Below are 14,726 nucleotides of genomic sequence, written 5' to 3'. Positions count from 1 at the left end.
GTACCCCGTTACATAGGACTGTGACTGTCCTATGGCTCTTCTTCAAGTACACCCAGAAAGAGCAAAGAACAAGCCAACTTCCATGAAATTCCTCTCCTCTGCTGCTTGGTGACAGGGCTCACCACCCTGCTGCAGCCTGGTAAACCAGACTGGCTTTGCTGCTTTCTAGTGCAAACCCAGAGTGAACCAGAGAAACTAGCACTAGTTTTTCTGCAGCAAGAGCATCTCTGAGCACAATGAGAGTGTGACAGAGGCTGCTGCTGCTGCTGAGAATGTGCATCATGTTCACAACAGCAGCTGGTGCTCTGGCAGTGCACGAGTCACATGTGCTGCCTTGCAGGCAGGTGCAGAGAAGTGCTGCCACACCTTGTGGTCTCCGTGGTTTGTCTCCTTAATGTGGTTGGTGTCAGAACTGAGCTCTAAAGATCTGCTTCATCTTCTCCCTTCACCAGCACACCCGAGTGGTCACTCTCCTGTGCCTTGTGTGCTCATCCCAGCATTTTGGGCAGAGTGGGCATCACCATGTCATTGCAGTGGCAGCTGCCCCAGCAGCCTTACAATAGTAACCATGGCTCCATGAGCAAGGCTACCACAGGCTGGAGGGCCTTAGAAGCACTGTGTGAGCAAACTGCTGCCTAGGGAGGAAGGGGCCTTGGCCACATTGAATATTTACTCTGGGTTCAGCTTGCTTTAAAGGGCCACATAAGTAGTCCCACACTTCATCCTTTCTTTCATGCCAGCTGGGATGTTCTGAGATCATCCTGTCCATGACAGGGAGCATCAGGACACATGGCAGAGATTCTCAGCTCCCAGGCTGGAATTTGCAGTGTGGCAGAGAAGAGTTTGCCATATAAATATCCAGGGCCAACAGGTGTGGTGAGAAACTGAGGCACAGCAAAGGAAGAGCCATGGCAGAGTCTCAGGAAGAGCTCAGGTGCTCTCAGTGGCAGATCTGGCAACTGAGCTGTAGCTGTACTGGTTCCTCCCTTGACTGGTTCTTTAAATAGTGTATATCCCAGCTGTTCCTTGGAAGGATGATAGTGCCTCAAGAGCTGGAAGTAGCGGTTGTTATTCCTTGGTGGAGAGTGTGGCCAGAGAAATATTCAGTTTTGAGAGCCTCAGTGTTGGGATGTGACAGGAGGGTAATTTTCACAGTTGGTGTTACTGGCACAGCCATTGCTGCAGGACCTGGGGCACACAAATGGCAAATTGTTGAGAGGAAGGGAGTGGTGAAGAAACCAGCACATGAAGCTCACCTAGAGAAGATGATCCTTGAGAAAGGGTGTGTTAAAATGAAGCCAAGGTTTTAGGAGGGCTGGCCTGTGCTGCCACATTCCTGCCCTGGCACTCTGAAATCATGGTACAAGTGTGGGACTGAGTCTCTGTAAGGTGCAAGTTGTATGTAGGAGGCAAACTGAGCATTTCTGCTCAATGTCTGCACGTCAGCAAGTGAGTAAAGCCCCTTCTCTGATGTGGATGTTTTCCTGGTGGACCATGGATTCTGGGCAGGAAACAGTGGACAGAGCAGAGGACTGAGGAGCTTTATTGACTGAGAGCAGAGCACTGCTCAGGGTGTGTCACAAAGGTGCCACTGGCCTGAGCTTCTATAAACCCAGTTTCTATAAAAGTTGGGAGTACAGGGGAGGCAGAACTCTGCTTCTAGTGGGATGTCTTCAGTTCTTATGTGGGAGATTTTGATTTCCACTTTATGCCAGCTGCTGTCTATAGTTTTAGCTACCCACCTGTTTCTTCTTCCTCTCTTGGTAGTTAGCTTGTCTCTGTGTTTTATGCATACACAACAACATGCACACAGTGGGACATCCCTCTCACCTTTGCAGCACAGTGCCCAGTGCCCTGGAGGCCTTACCTGGCAGCCTGAGCTGCTGCAAGAGCTGCAGGACCCAGCAGTGCTGGCAGGAGAGTGGCTTCTGCCATCAACATCCTCACTGTTGTAACTGGAATACACATCTAAGACTGGAATGTGAACACAGTTGCTTGGATTGTTGAAAAAGGCTTGAATTATTATAAAACTCCCGTCCTGGAATTTGGCTGATGATTAATTACTTAGATTTGCGTAGTGCTTTGATGTTCCAGCTGTAAATCCAGAGCAAGCTGTTACAGCTCTGTTGACCTCAGTGGAGTCATCCCAGTCATTCCAGTTGGCACACCTGGTGCTGTGTGGTATTTGTGTTCTGTGAAACAAGCGTCCAGTCATTGATTTAAGCCTTTCCAGGGACTGGAGGCTGTTAAGCTGATATATCTTTTCTCCTCTCCTATATTGCTTTGCCACTTACCCAGGACTGACCTGCTTGCCATGCTTTGACTTTGAGCTTGCTGCTCCTCTGGAGTCCTTCTCTGAGCCTTTGCAGTCTGTGCTGTGTTTGTGTTGCCATACAGCTTAGAGACTCCTTGCAAGTTGCTCCATCTCTAGATTTTTACTACTCTATTCCCCTGCCAGTATCTTGTGTAACTCTCCCCTTGCCAATCTTGTTGGCTTGCATGGATAAATTTCTTTATGCTAGATAATTTGGAGTGAGCTTGTGACAGAAAAAATCTACTCTAAGAGGCAGTTCAGTCTTGCATTGTCCTTGATGTGTTGTTGCAGCTGATGGGATTTGCTGGGTGGAGTCCTGGTGCTGCCATGTGCTCTCCATGCTCCAGAAGAGCAGATTAAGATCATACTTGGCTCAAACAAGGCTTCTTCATTTAATGTGTATGAGCAGTGGGCACTCAGGCTGAAAGTAGATTTTGTACTTCAGCTTCCAGGTCAGTGAGTTTTTTGTCTTGGCTGTGTCAGCAGACAGTAACCCTTTGTTCAGCAGCACAACTTTTTCCACCTCAGCAACACACACACACACACACACATGTGATGCAGGTCCTGAGTTGTGCAATAAACTCCAGGGTAAGTTCCATAAGCCTGACAAATATATTGTCTGTTCTGCTTCAGGGCTTGATTGTGTGCCCTATTGACCAGCAATAAAGCCAAGACTATGGAGGTAGTTACTTATTTGTTTAATTTGGCTTTTCCATCCGTCACTGCCTGGGTGGAAAAGAAGAAGCCATAAATGCTCTGAGAGTAAAAAATCTTGTCTTTGGAGAGGTGATCTGTGTAACTTGTAAAAGCTGGATAATCTAATAAAATTGGTTAAGTATTAGATAAATTACTTAATGTAGTAATTAAGTAATTTTGTTACTAAGTAGGGCTGGGATTAAGGCCAGGGGAGGTCATGAGCACAAAAATTAGAAGATGAAGGCATCCAGAGGAACGCCCTGTAACCTGTTGCTGTCCTGATCACAAAATAACTCCTTGGAATCCCATTTTTGGCATGGTTGGTGCTTGCTGGAACCTTCCCCTGCTGGTGCAGTGTCTGAAAAGGCAGGAGGGGAGGCCCCATCCCGCTCTGCTGGTGGTGCCTTTTCCTGGGCCCTTCTGGAACGTGTGGGCACTGGCCAGCAGAGCCTTGAGCATGGATGTCATTGTCCATCCCACACAGGAGTGGGACACTTCTCCCTCTCGAGGTCTGACCTGCTGCTTTCTGCAGACCATGGGCAGAGGAGTGAAGGGAAACCCCTTTTTCCTTCCCCTTCTAATCTGACAGTGCCCTACTGCCCCACCCAGGCCCTGCTCAGCCAGCTGTGCCTGACCTCCTCTGACCTCTCTGTTTGTGCTGTGCATCCCTGCAGAATTCCCTCCATCCAGATCATCCTGGACTTTGTTCCTAGCAAAAAATCCTGCTCGGGCTTCTTGGAATTAAGATACAGCTTAACTCAGAATTGCTGTTTCCTGGGAAGTTCTGACACTCTAAAGCTTGTTTGGCGAATTGTTTTTTTTCCCTTTAATCAGAATGAAATAATTTGCAAAATTTCCTACAAGGACAGTGTGTCCCAGATTTTGAGTTTTAGAAATGTTCTGCTCTGGGATTTCTGAATTTTTGCTTTGAGTTATATCCATTTTAAGTTGTACATCTTATGTTTCCTGCTGATTTGCTAAGTAAAACCTAGTAGCAGGTCACAGTATGTATATTATATAAGAAAACAGTAGTTAGGTAACTTTTTTTTTTAATCAGTAAGAACAACTGCTGCTTATTATCAGTGAAACATCTTATCTTATTTCCTAGAACAAGAACTCCCTTGTTTGCAATGTAATGAGAGTCTGGCAGTGCCATTCCAGCACCCGGCAATGCCTTGATCTGGAAAATTGGGTAACATTTTGTTATGGAGTAACAAATATAACTGATTTGTCTTAATGATCTGCAAAGTAATAAAATGTTTCACTGCTTTATCCATGTTAGGGCAAGGCAGTAACCATGCACGTGGGATAAAAACCTCTTGTGATAAAATTTGGATGTTCTGGAATAGAGTTTCTGAAGTGCCAGAAGCAAAGCTGTTCCAAGGAGCTTTGGCAGGAACTTTTATCAAAACCGATGCTCTTTCAAAAACAAATCAAAGAAAAGGCCTGTTCTTAAAAGAAGTTCTTCCCAATAGCTTGTTTTGTTGTTTTGCTGGTGCTTTTCTGCTGGCTGTCCTTCTGTCCCAGCAAAGGCACTCTTTGTTACGCTCCTGAGTGTTCTGGTAGAGAAGACCTGGATGTTCTCACTAGGACTTAAGCCCAAGTCTCCATAGTGAAAGTCCTCAAAATCCCTTTGTTGCCGCAGCTGCCCTGCCCTGGCTCTGCTTTTGTACTGCTTGTAGCACATCATGTCAGGGGGGAGATAATTCCTCCTCTCCTGCTGTTGAGGAGCCTGTCCCTCCTGCCCCTCGCAGGGAAGGGACAGCGTGCTCTCCCTGTTGGACCTCTTCCATGGAGCCTCCCTCCACGTGGAGGGTGTGCCAGATGTTGGTGTGTCTTTTCTCTTCTCCAAGGTGTTGCCCAAACAACCGACACAAATAAGTTCCAAAAAAACCCACCCAGGATGTCCTGAGCAGGGAAGATGCCTTGAATGACTGGGAGGGCACAAAATCCACGGAGCCAAAGTTTCCTTTCCTGTCCTGCTTTGCACTGACATGGGATGTCTGGTGGGAGGGCCTTGGCTACCCTCGTGGAGGAAGGTGTTCCAGTGGTTACCTTTCAGCATTCACCACTGCAGACACTGCTGGGAATCCACAGTCTAGGGAATCAAACTCCAGTGTGGATCACAGCACAGATGAAGAACTTACCAGTCTTAAATTAAATCCATGCAGCTATTACACCGTATAGTTAAAAGAAAAAAAAAAGTACAGAAGCAGCTTGCTTGTTATAAGCAAACATTCAATTTGGGAATAGCATCCACAGTGGAGGAGCAGATCTGGGTGTGACATGGCAAAGGGCTGCAGTGACAATGGGATTTATTTTCACGGGAGTCAATACACAGTCCAGGCATCAACAGTTCTGAGCTGTAAAGTACCTCAGCAGAGAGCACTGGATCAGCAGGGTGCTGCTGAACTGCTCTGCCCTTAGCAAGGCACAGCTGTTCACCCCACTCCACTGATGTAAAGCCTTCCTTTGTCCTTTTCTGAATGGTATCAGTGACAGAAACTCATACCTAACAGGGAGGGCTGAGCTCCCAAAAAGTCAGAAATGGAGGTGGTGGCAGCTCTGCTGCAAATGCAGAGGTGGGAAGATGAGGGATAAGTTTTGAGGGTGTAGAACAAGCAGGTTTATGAGTTGGTTTGTGCTTTCTGACCTTAATGTCAGTATTACTGCAGGGATCCTGGAGCAGTGCAGCCAGGGTATGAGGGCAGTTGCTGGAACCACGCCACTGGAATAGCACTGGACTAATTCCCATGGGTGTGCTCCTCTGAATTTTATTTCTTATAAATAAGAAATGTCCCCACTTGCCCCAGTTCACAGAATTAGATCAAGGAACAGAAGAATTCTTTATTCCCTAGGCTAAGATCTGGCTTTAGCTATGTCCAAATTGATTCTTTATGCAAGTATGGAAATGCCTTTGCTCGTTCTTAAGTGGTGTTCTGTGTGCCATTGTTCCCAGTCTGGGTTTATACCGAAGGTGGATCTTTGAAAGGCGAGGCAAAGGCTGGGATCTGGGAGACAGCATGGCTGTATCCAGCACTAGAGGCTACAGGGAAGCACCAATGGAAGGAAATTAGCAGGAATTTTTCCCATGAGCAGGAAACTGGTGTTTCATTAGCGGGGAAGCCTGATGAGAACTGACCTGTGTTAGGAGAAGGATGTTCATGACAGCAGAGGAGGTTCAGTGGATGTATCTGAAGGGGTTGTTTGGCTGCATTTTAGAGCTTGAGGAGTCTAGTTAAGGGCTGTGCACTTCTGAGTAGGGCAGGTCTAAGGTTTGAGGGCCTGAGGAAGGCTCTGTCCTTCTGTCACCACTGCCTGAGCCAGGGAAGATCCAGGGCTGAAAGCCAGAGTGTGTGGTGTTCAGAAGAGTCTACCATCAAGGGAAGGAGGCCCAGGAGGCCCCGGATCAGGAGGTTCAGGATCTGTGGGAGTTTGTTTGTTTTAAAGGCTGAGGAGCAGAGCAGTGTGACTGGTCCCTGCAGTGTGTGTGGGACTGAGTGCTGGCACTCACCCCATGTGTGTGCCCAGCCAGTCTGGGAATGCTGTGCATGAGGAGCTGGCAGGTGGGAGGAGGGGAGGGAATGAGCTGCTGGAGGCATCAGAGGGACTTTTGACTGTGATAGGAATGTGTGGTGAGGGTGTGTCAGGGCTGACATGGTTGCAGGATGGTTTCAGGGAGACAGTCCTGCTACAAACAGGGAGGTTTGAAACCAAGATACAGGAGTGTGCCAAGAACTCTGTGCATGGTTCAGTCCAAAAGATGGACTTGCACAGGGGCAGGTCCAGAATGGGGCTGGGGGAATGAGAAGGGACAGAAAGCTTGGCAGGTGAGGGAAAACCAAAAGAGATGAGTTTGTTCTGCCTAGCAAAACAAAGCCTGGGAGGGAATGGGATGTCTCTCTGTAAACACTTCATTGGCAAGTAAGTACTAGAGAGGAAGAAAAGTTCTTTATAATAAAGATCAATGCTGGCACAAGGACAAAGTGGTGCAAATTTACTATTAATAAACTTAGCCTGGAAATCAGATTTTCAACCACTGGAGTGAGATTCTGGAGCAGTGTCTCAAAGGGAGAAATGAAAACCAAAGGAGCTTTGTAAAGAAGCCTGAGGAGTCTGCAGCAGCAAGTTAAATCTTGCGCAGTCTCATTTCCTTTTATGCATGGAGAGGCCAGAGACAGCCTGACCCAACAGGCCAGGCAGGAGCAGGGGAAGTGGCAGTGAGCAGCTGTGATGAAAAATCAATAACCAAGGTACAAATGAGCTACAGGAGATGGGGAGTTTCAGCATAGCTGAGCTATGCAAATATCCAGCTTCGGCTGCATCTCGTGTTTAAAAACAGACTTGGCCAGATTTACTGAGTGTAGAGCCTTTTCACACCATATTTTAGAACCAAAACTTGCACGGTAGGATTCTGTGCTAACTCTTCCCTCCCACTTCCCAGCTGCTGCCATTTCCTGCTCCATTCAGGCACGGATCTGCATTGTGACTGTAGTAGGGTGATTTGTCTCTGTGCCCCTAACTCCTCGTGAAAGATTAGGACGTGGCTTAGTACCTGTTTTGAGGAATGCTCACCTATAGGACAAGTCTGAACTTTTCAGGCAAGAAAATGAGAGAAAGCTGCAAACAGATGAGCAAAAAACCAGCCAGGTAAAACAAGACCTTCAGCCCTTGGTAGTGGTGTGTAGAAAAGTACTCCCAGAAATGGCAGTTCTTTGGAATTGGGGTGAAGAACCCAAGAACCAAGCACCAAAGAGAAGATGCATTTGGAATGAAATAAGGAGTAGTAGGGCAGCATAGCAAGTACCTTTTTTCAGCTCCTGCTCAGACCTGAGCATTCAGGGCAAAGAGAGTTTGCTTCCTATTCCTTCTGGCTGCAGACCTGGAGAGCACCAGAGATACGTGGGAGAAAGCTAGAGGAGCATTACTGCCCAGCTGAAGAAAAAATCTGCTGCTGCTTTGAATTTTGCCACGATATCCATGGTGTAGCTCTGAGAAGTTTGGGTTTCTGTGCTTACCATTAGACTTCACATATTTGTCCCCCAGCAGGGTCCTGCCTTGGCAGTAAAGCCAAGCAGAGCCTTGGAAAGTTGCCATTAATTGATGGAGTCAATGCATTGGAGGGATAAAGTGAATATAAAACCTGCATTTCCCAGGGGAGGCTCTTACCTGTTTCTCCCCATTTGACCTGACAGGTCAAGAGAGACAAGACTGAATTCTGGTCTTACCTACTATAAATGAAAACAAATTATGTTCAAAACTGTTCTAGCATATCCTGTCTGGAAACGAGCACAGTGTTACCCTAACTCTTCCCAACAATGTCTTTCAACATTACCAGAGGAAAACTGATGGTCAGAAAATATTACGAGGAGTAGACTGGCACCTGGACTGTTTCATTAGACGAAGGTGATCAAATTTAAATGACCTGGGGTTTGTTAATGGGATGATTGCTACAACATTACCTTGTTCTTCCGAATATTTGGGGTGTTAAATGTTCCAGATACCACTGTGGTAGGCCCAAATGTCAGTCTGGTTTCCAGAAGGTAGAAGCTGTGGTTGGCTTCAGCGAGCCCTAGATCTGCAGTGTGCAGGAAGGAGGGATTTCCTTTCACTTTTCGTTTTCTGCAATATCTGAAAAATTAAGTTGGGGGCTTATAATTCTGTAGAGACAAAAGTTTTGTCCCCAGTTGTCCAAACAACGCCTGTTCAGATATGACAGGAATGTCTTTGTTCTAAGCTGTGGTAGGATGTTTGCCTTAGCATCACAGAGGCATTTGGAAGGAGCCCGCCTACAGACAGCCTTGGCAAATAGAAGAGGTGAATACAACAAATGCTGCTCACTAAGAAGTTGAAAGCCACACAAAGCCATGACTAGGATGAATCTACCTCCTTCTGAGATTTGCCCCAAATTGTTTTATACTTTCTGTCAATTTAACACAGAGAATAGTCTGTATAGGGGATAGTCAACACAAATTTCTGTCTCTCTTACCATGTTTTCTTTTCTTCCTCTGCCACTCCATTCTTTCTTTTCTTTCCTTCACAACTTAAATGAAACCAGGAAAGGTGCTTGGTAAGTGTTGTACTGGTTTCATTCCTTTTCATTGTAACTGTCTTAGTTAAGAGAGAAATTTAAGAAAACACATTGGGGAGGTATTTTTTATTATATTAGTTCCAGCAAACACCAATAACAGAAACAAAAGGCTCAAATCTCATTTGCCTACCCTTTTTGTTACTTTTTACTCCAAACCAGAGCAGTGGATGTAATTGCAGTGGATGTAAAAAGACTGAAATAATTCTGAAAAATGAGTAAACTTGGAGTCTCACCCCAAGCGAACGCTCAGTTTTGAAACTTTCATTTTTTTTTTGCAAGGTGTTTGAGCTTAGAATAGTGGGTCCTCAAGAGCTCATGTATGCCTGTAAATTGTGTAGAGAATATCTCAGCTATGGACATTCCAGAATGGCAGTGCCCTCAGAGTAATGGAAAGTGTTTGGAAAATGTTTGCTGTGTCTCTTTTCCTTGTGTCACTGCCCCATCTCCGCTCTCCTGCCTGTTCCATTTAGCCACAAAATCCTGTCTAATCCGGTTTACCCAACCACAGGGCTGCCCTGCAGACCCGAGGGCTTGTGAAAGCAAACAGTGGGTGTCAGACCCCACCCTCAGCTGGATGGAAAGGCAGCCAGCCATGGAGCAACCCAAGCAGACTTCTCCAGTAACAAAAGGAAAATGAATGGTATTTGCTAGTTAGCAGTGATAACTGGGTTGAAAGAAATTTTAAAGTGTATTTTCCAAGGAAGGGGTCCTTTTTCCACACACAAATGCAGTTCCTGCTTATCCTGTCAGGATGACCTGCTCGGCTCCTCTCTCAAGCTGAGTTTCAGTCCTTCCACTTGTGCCAGTGGTGAGAGTCACTGCAATGAGGTTCTCCTGAACCTGGCCAGCTCTTGGTGCATCAACTTCACTTGGGCAGTAAATAATGCAGGATGGAGTGCATGAGTCCCAAAAAGTGTGTTCATAAATCCCATTCAGAACAGTTTATTCAATTAAAACAAACAGAGTTTGGACTGTGTTGCACAAGATGTATTGAAAACCCAGCCACAGTTGTCTTGTCATCTGAATGCTCTCTTTCATGATTGTCAAGATTTTTCCATTAAAGGCATGAAATCCATGCAATGAATAGTGAAAGGTCTTTTTCTCAGAAGTTACATCCCCCACTTGTGTCTCACTTAAGACATTAGTGCAATTTAGGACATTAATCTGTGTTCAAGGCAGTAGTGCCAGGCCCTGGAGAAGAAATCCACTTGAGGAAGTGAACTAACATGATGTGATGCTCTGAAAAGAACTGTACAAATCAGGAACTGCCTCAGCCTCAGTGTTGTGCCTTTTGGTCTGACCCCTCTGCTCCAGCAGGAGCAATGCTGGACAGTCCCTGCAGGTGATGAGGCATTTGCTCCTCATTTCCCTGGCAGGGGGTATCATAGAGACAGGACAGTTAAGCTCAGCTGCAAATGTCATGGAATATCACCATGATATTTGTGTGAGGTGCTTCTAACCTGTCACTGGGAAGGTGTAGTGCTTGTTTTAACCACTTTTCTGAAGTTCTTACACCTTTGCTGTGCTTGAGCTGTTCCCATTGACACCTGTTGGAAGTGTCTGCAACACAGCCACGCACAGACCTGTTACACAGCCCTGATCTACAACACACCTCTAATTTTCCACCTTCAATCCTGATACTGCTGGGAGGGGTTAGTGGTAGTGTGACTCCTGCCAGGTGACTCACCACCTGCCTGTTGCCTGCCCAGCTCTGATAAGATCTCTGCAAGAAGGTTTGGAGCATCACTTGCTCTGATCATAGCAGCTCATGTGGGTGCTTGTCTCCACACCCCTGTCTCTGCTGACAGGCATCTGATTTGAAGCTGACAGCTCAGATCCAGCTCATGGGCTTTCCAGTGACTTTAGCAGTTATCCAAGAGCTGTATTTATGATGTAACACACTGTGTCAGGTTGAGGAGCATCAAATAGTTTGGTGGGGGTTTTTTTCATTCTCTTTCAAGGGACAACAGAAACAATGACCAGATTATTTGGGGTTTGGTTTATTTATTATTGGGTTCTGCCACTGCTCTGTGCTAAGCTTGGTCCATGAGGTCTGTGAAGTATTTATGAGATTGATTTGGTAAGGGGGGACACTGTGACAAATGGCCTTTTACCTGGCTGCTGAGGGCTCATAAGTGCTTGCCTTTCATGCAGTTGTCACTCAGACCAGGCAGGTGCTGTGTGTAAATCAAGATTGTGTCCTTGCAGAGAGTGTGTGGAGCAGCTTGGGCACAGGTCTGGTTTGCAGTAGTGCTCCTTTACATCTCTCTGGCAGAGTAAATGTGTCTCAGAGGAGGTATTGATTAATTTTTCATCTGTTTGACCTTTCCTCACTGAAAGAGTAGTGGAGAGGCACCGTGGTGTGCTCAGTTTTACCCAGCACAGTGGTGGGGCTGAGGCTGCAGCAGTGTGCTGGCAAAGTGGTGCTGTATTGACTGGGTGTTGATTTATTCCAAAGGCACTGCTTTCTGATGTGTGAGCAGGGCAGGAAGAAGTGGAGAATTGTGCTTGAGATTAATTTTCATCATTGTAGAGTTCTCTGAAAAGTGAATATATTCCCTTTCCTAGTGTTCTTCTCTCTGTTAACCTGAGCATAGGTGAAAGCATTGGCTTCCCAAGAGAACTGTATCTGCACAAGGTCATTTTTGGCTTGTCTCACAGTTTTGTGTGTGTTAAAAGGAAACAAATCCAGCCCTACTTGTGTGCCTGAAAGATGAGGGTTAAATAGGGTGAGACATAAATATGGTGGTAAATAAGATGAGGCTTTTCTCTTCAGAAAGAAGAGTCAGACTGAACCTGATAGCCTGTGGAAACTGAAATATTTGGGTTTAAATATGTGTAAAAAAGAAAGGATTTTTTGTAGATCTGGACAAGAAATGGAAAAATTACCATAGTCCTTAAAAATGCTGGGACAGAAAATTATTTTTCATGGAATTGAAAGCTTTGGATTTGATTAAAAAGGTCATTCTTTAAGGCAAAGTTCGGATTTTTTTTTTTTTACTTGAATTGATTCCATATTATTGCTAATTTATGGTCCGAACAGCCCATTATGCAATACACTTAACTGTAAGGTGATTATTGCAGCTTAGATTACTGAGAGCTCTGCTTATCTGTGTGTAATATCTGTACTTCTGCCTGGTTCAGACTTGCAGCAGGCATTTGTGGTTATTTGATAGCTGAGATCAACTCTTTATTCTTTATGATCTGATAAAAGGTACAGAAGAGAAAGGATAATGTGTAAAATAATAACATGCTCAGTGCAGCTTTTCTGTAACAAAAATTACACAGGGTACACAGTGATCCAGTTTACAGCATGAAAATGGGCTCTGCCAAAAGCCTTGGGAAAGGAAAAGAATCTGTAGGAGAAAGTGAACGTTTACCAGGATTGTATGACAAAGCTACCAACTTGCCTTGTGTAGCCATGGAATGACAGCATGAACAGCCATTTCTTCCCTTTGAACAGTGTCACTGGGGTGTAACAGTTCTGTTTAGAAGGGCAGTCCCAGGCTTCACATCATTTCTCAGAAATGTGTTGATAAAACAAGGGCCTGTGAGCTGCTTATTTCATGTCTCAGTTCAGGTTAAATACTGTGAGCCCACCAACGTGGGTAGAATCCATCCTGTGCTCTGACTGAGCATCACTCCCACAGATGTAGATGGTGCTCAGGTGGATTGGTGGTGTTTGCATTTTGTTACTCCAAAGAGGTGCCGAGATGTAAAACCAGGAGGACTTTACATCACATTTGTTTCCCAGGAAAGTGCCTCTGTGCCCCAGGCTGCTGCACCTTCAGGGGTGTTGATGTCTGAAGCACAGCAATGAAACTCTTCCCCTTAGGAATCCTCTTAGGATAGAATGAAGGGGAAGGGAAAGTGGGAGTGTGGTTCCAGAGGCTTTACAGCTCCTCCTGCACAGCACAGCAGCAGATTCTCACCTTTGGGGTGGCAGCTAGTCCCGGTTCCTACAGAGTTCCTACAAGGTCAGGAGCTGCTGCCTCACCCCAGGAATGAGTGTTTCATTCTTTCCACTTTGAGACAAAAGCAGGAAAAAAGTGTTCTGGGTTTCAAACTGGGGCAGGAGCCATTGTCCACATCATACAGCAAATTGCAATGTCCCTGCCTTCCTCTGAGTCCAGGGGAATTTATGATGTCAAGAAAGTGCAGAAAACAAGGGGCTGCTGAAAATGGGCTAATTGACTAACAGGCCAGGTAAATCAAGCTCTTTGCCTCTGATCCTTGAAGGGATTACAGAATAAACTTAGTAGAGTCATAGGATATGAGCCCACAAACCTAAGAAATGCTGGATCCTCCAGCAGAGCAGTCTGGGCACTGACAAATGTGTGGGTCAAATCAGGTGGAAGGGGTCTTTCTGTGAGCATTGGGCCTCGAAGAAGCTGCTGTTCTAGGAATTTCAGTAGCTGTCTGCATTTAGCTGGGTCAATAGGCAGCAAGGAGCTGTGCTAGTCTTGTGCTAAATTAGTTTAAAAAAAAAAAAAAAGCCTGATGTGTTGTTTAGAAAATTGTTTTTTCCTGGAAGAAGATATTCTCAGAGAGTGAAATTACCTATTTTTTGCTTTCTTTAAACCAGTTTCAGCGGCGTGAACGGAACCAAAGTGGTGCACAAGCCTGGGCAGAATCCTTTGTCAGCTGGGAATTTCCCCCAGGGTAAGTCACTCTCCTGCTCACAGAGTGTTATTTGCTCCATGTCCTGCTTTGTGCCCTGTGGTAACAGTGTAAAACCTGCAGTGCTGGGACACAGAATGTCATTGTTTTATGCCTTTTCTATCCTGATGGGCCCAGCAGGCCCAAGATACCTTTGGGTAGCAACTAAATGAGACACAGTGATTGGGGTGAGCTCTGGCAACTGGAAATGGCTGAGACTGTTTCAGATGTGATGTCTGGTGGGTGCATGGCTCCTGCCCTACATTCTGCCCTCTGAGCTGGGGCTTGCTGGAAGGAAACTCCTAGGAGTGCCTTAAAAATAAAGGAATGTCACACAAGGAAAGAGGGGGAATGCCCAAGGCTCTCCCTTCCCCTGTGCTGTGTGCCAGAGGAGTTGTCTCTGGCTCTTGCCTCTTCCTTTGTTCTGTGTCTGTGTTTTTTCTAATGGCTTTAGTGAATTTACTTCCCTCAGAGATTTTTCCTGTCAGTATGACAGTGAAGTAAGGATACTTGGATAAAACACAGGCATTCCTTCCAAAGCACTATTTCTGAGCACAAGAAAATTCAAGACAATACCCGCAAGATATTGGTGCTCTTTTAGAATACCAGCAGTTGTTGGTTGTGAGTGGCTGGCTGGGGAGCCAGGAGTTTGCAGAAAGTGGTAAAAGCCAAACCAACTGAAAGCTGATTGCTTTTAAACAAAAAATTTAAGAGCACTTCTGTGTGATTGTCTGGGGGCATTTTTTGGCTGAAAAAAAAATCACTTTACATTTGATATGCCCATTTCCTGTCCCAGTTTCTCAAACCGCTCTTAATTTTTAACAAATTCTGTGTGTATGTGTATAGGTAAAACATGACATGATAATAATGTTCATTTGAGGGTGGAGTTGATATATTTAAGATGCAATACCATTGCATATCTGGTAAACAGTGATGTAAATACCTCATAACAAAGGTTCATGAGAA

At 45.5% G+C, this 14,726-nt stretch overlaps 1 protein-coding gene across 1 annotated transcript in view; it reads left to right on the top strand.

Moving 5' to 3' along the window:
- The window catches only part of MAPKAPK3 (mitogen-activated protein kinase-activated protein kinase 3), a 124,660-nt gene that overhangs the window by 4,391 nt on the left and 105,543 nt on the right, over positions 1-14,726 (top strand). Inside the window, exon 2 of the mRNA XM_027640788.1 lies at positions 13,687-13,763. Within this exon, the coding sequence (XP_027496589.1) occupies positions 13,687-13,763 (77 nt within the window). The remainder of the gene's footprint in view (positions 1-13,686; positions 13,764-14,726) is intronic.

The sequence above is a fragment of the Corapipo altera genome, unplaced genomic scaffold (assembly GCF_003945725.1).
Source record: "Corapipo altera isolate COAL_440 unplaced genomic scaffold, ASM394572v1 55, whole genome shotgun sequence".
NCBI classification, from domain to species: domain Eukaryota; kingdom Metazoa; phylum Chordata; class Aves; order Passeriformes; family Pipridae; genus Corapipo; species Corapipo altera.
Note: the sequence above shows the minus strand (reverse complement) of the source record. Positions and strands in the feature narration are given on the sequence as shown.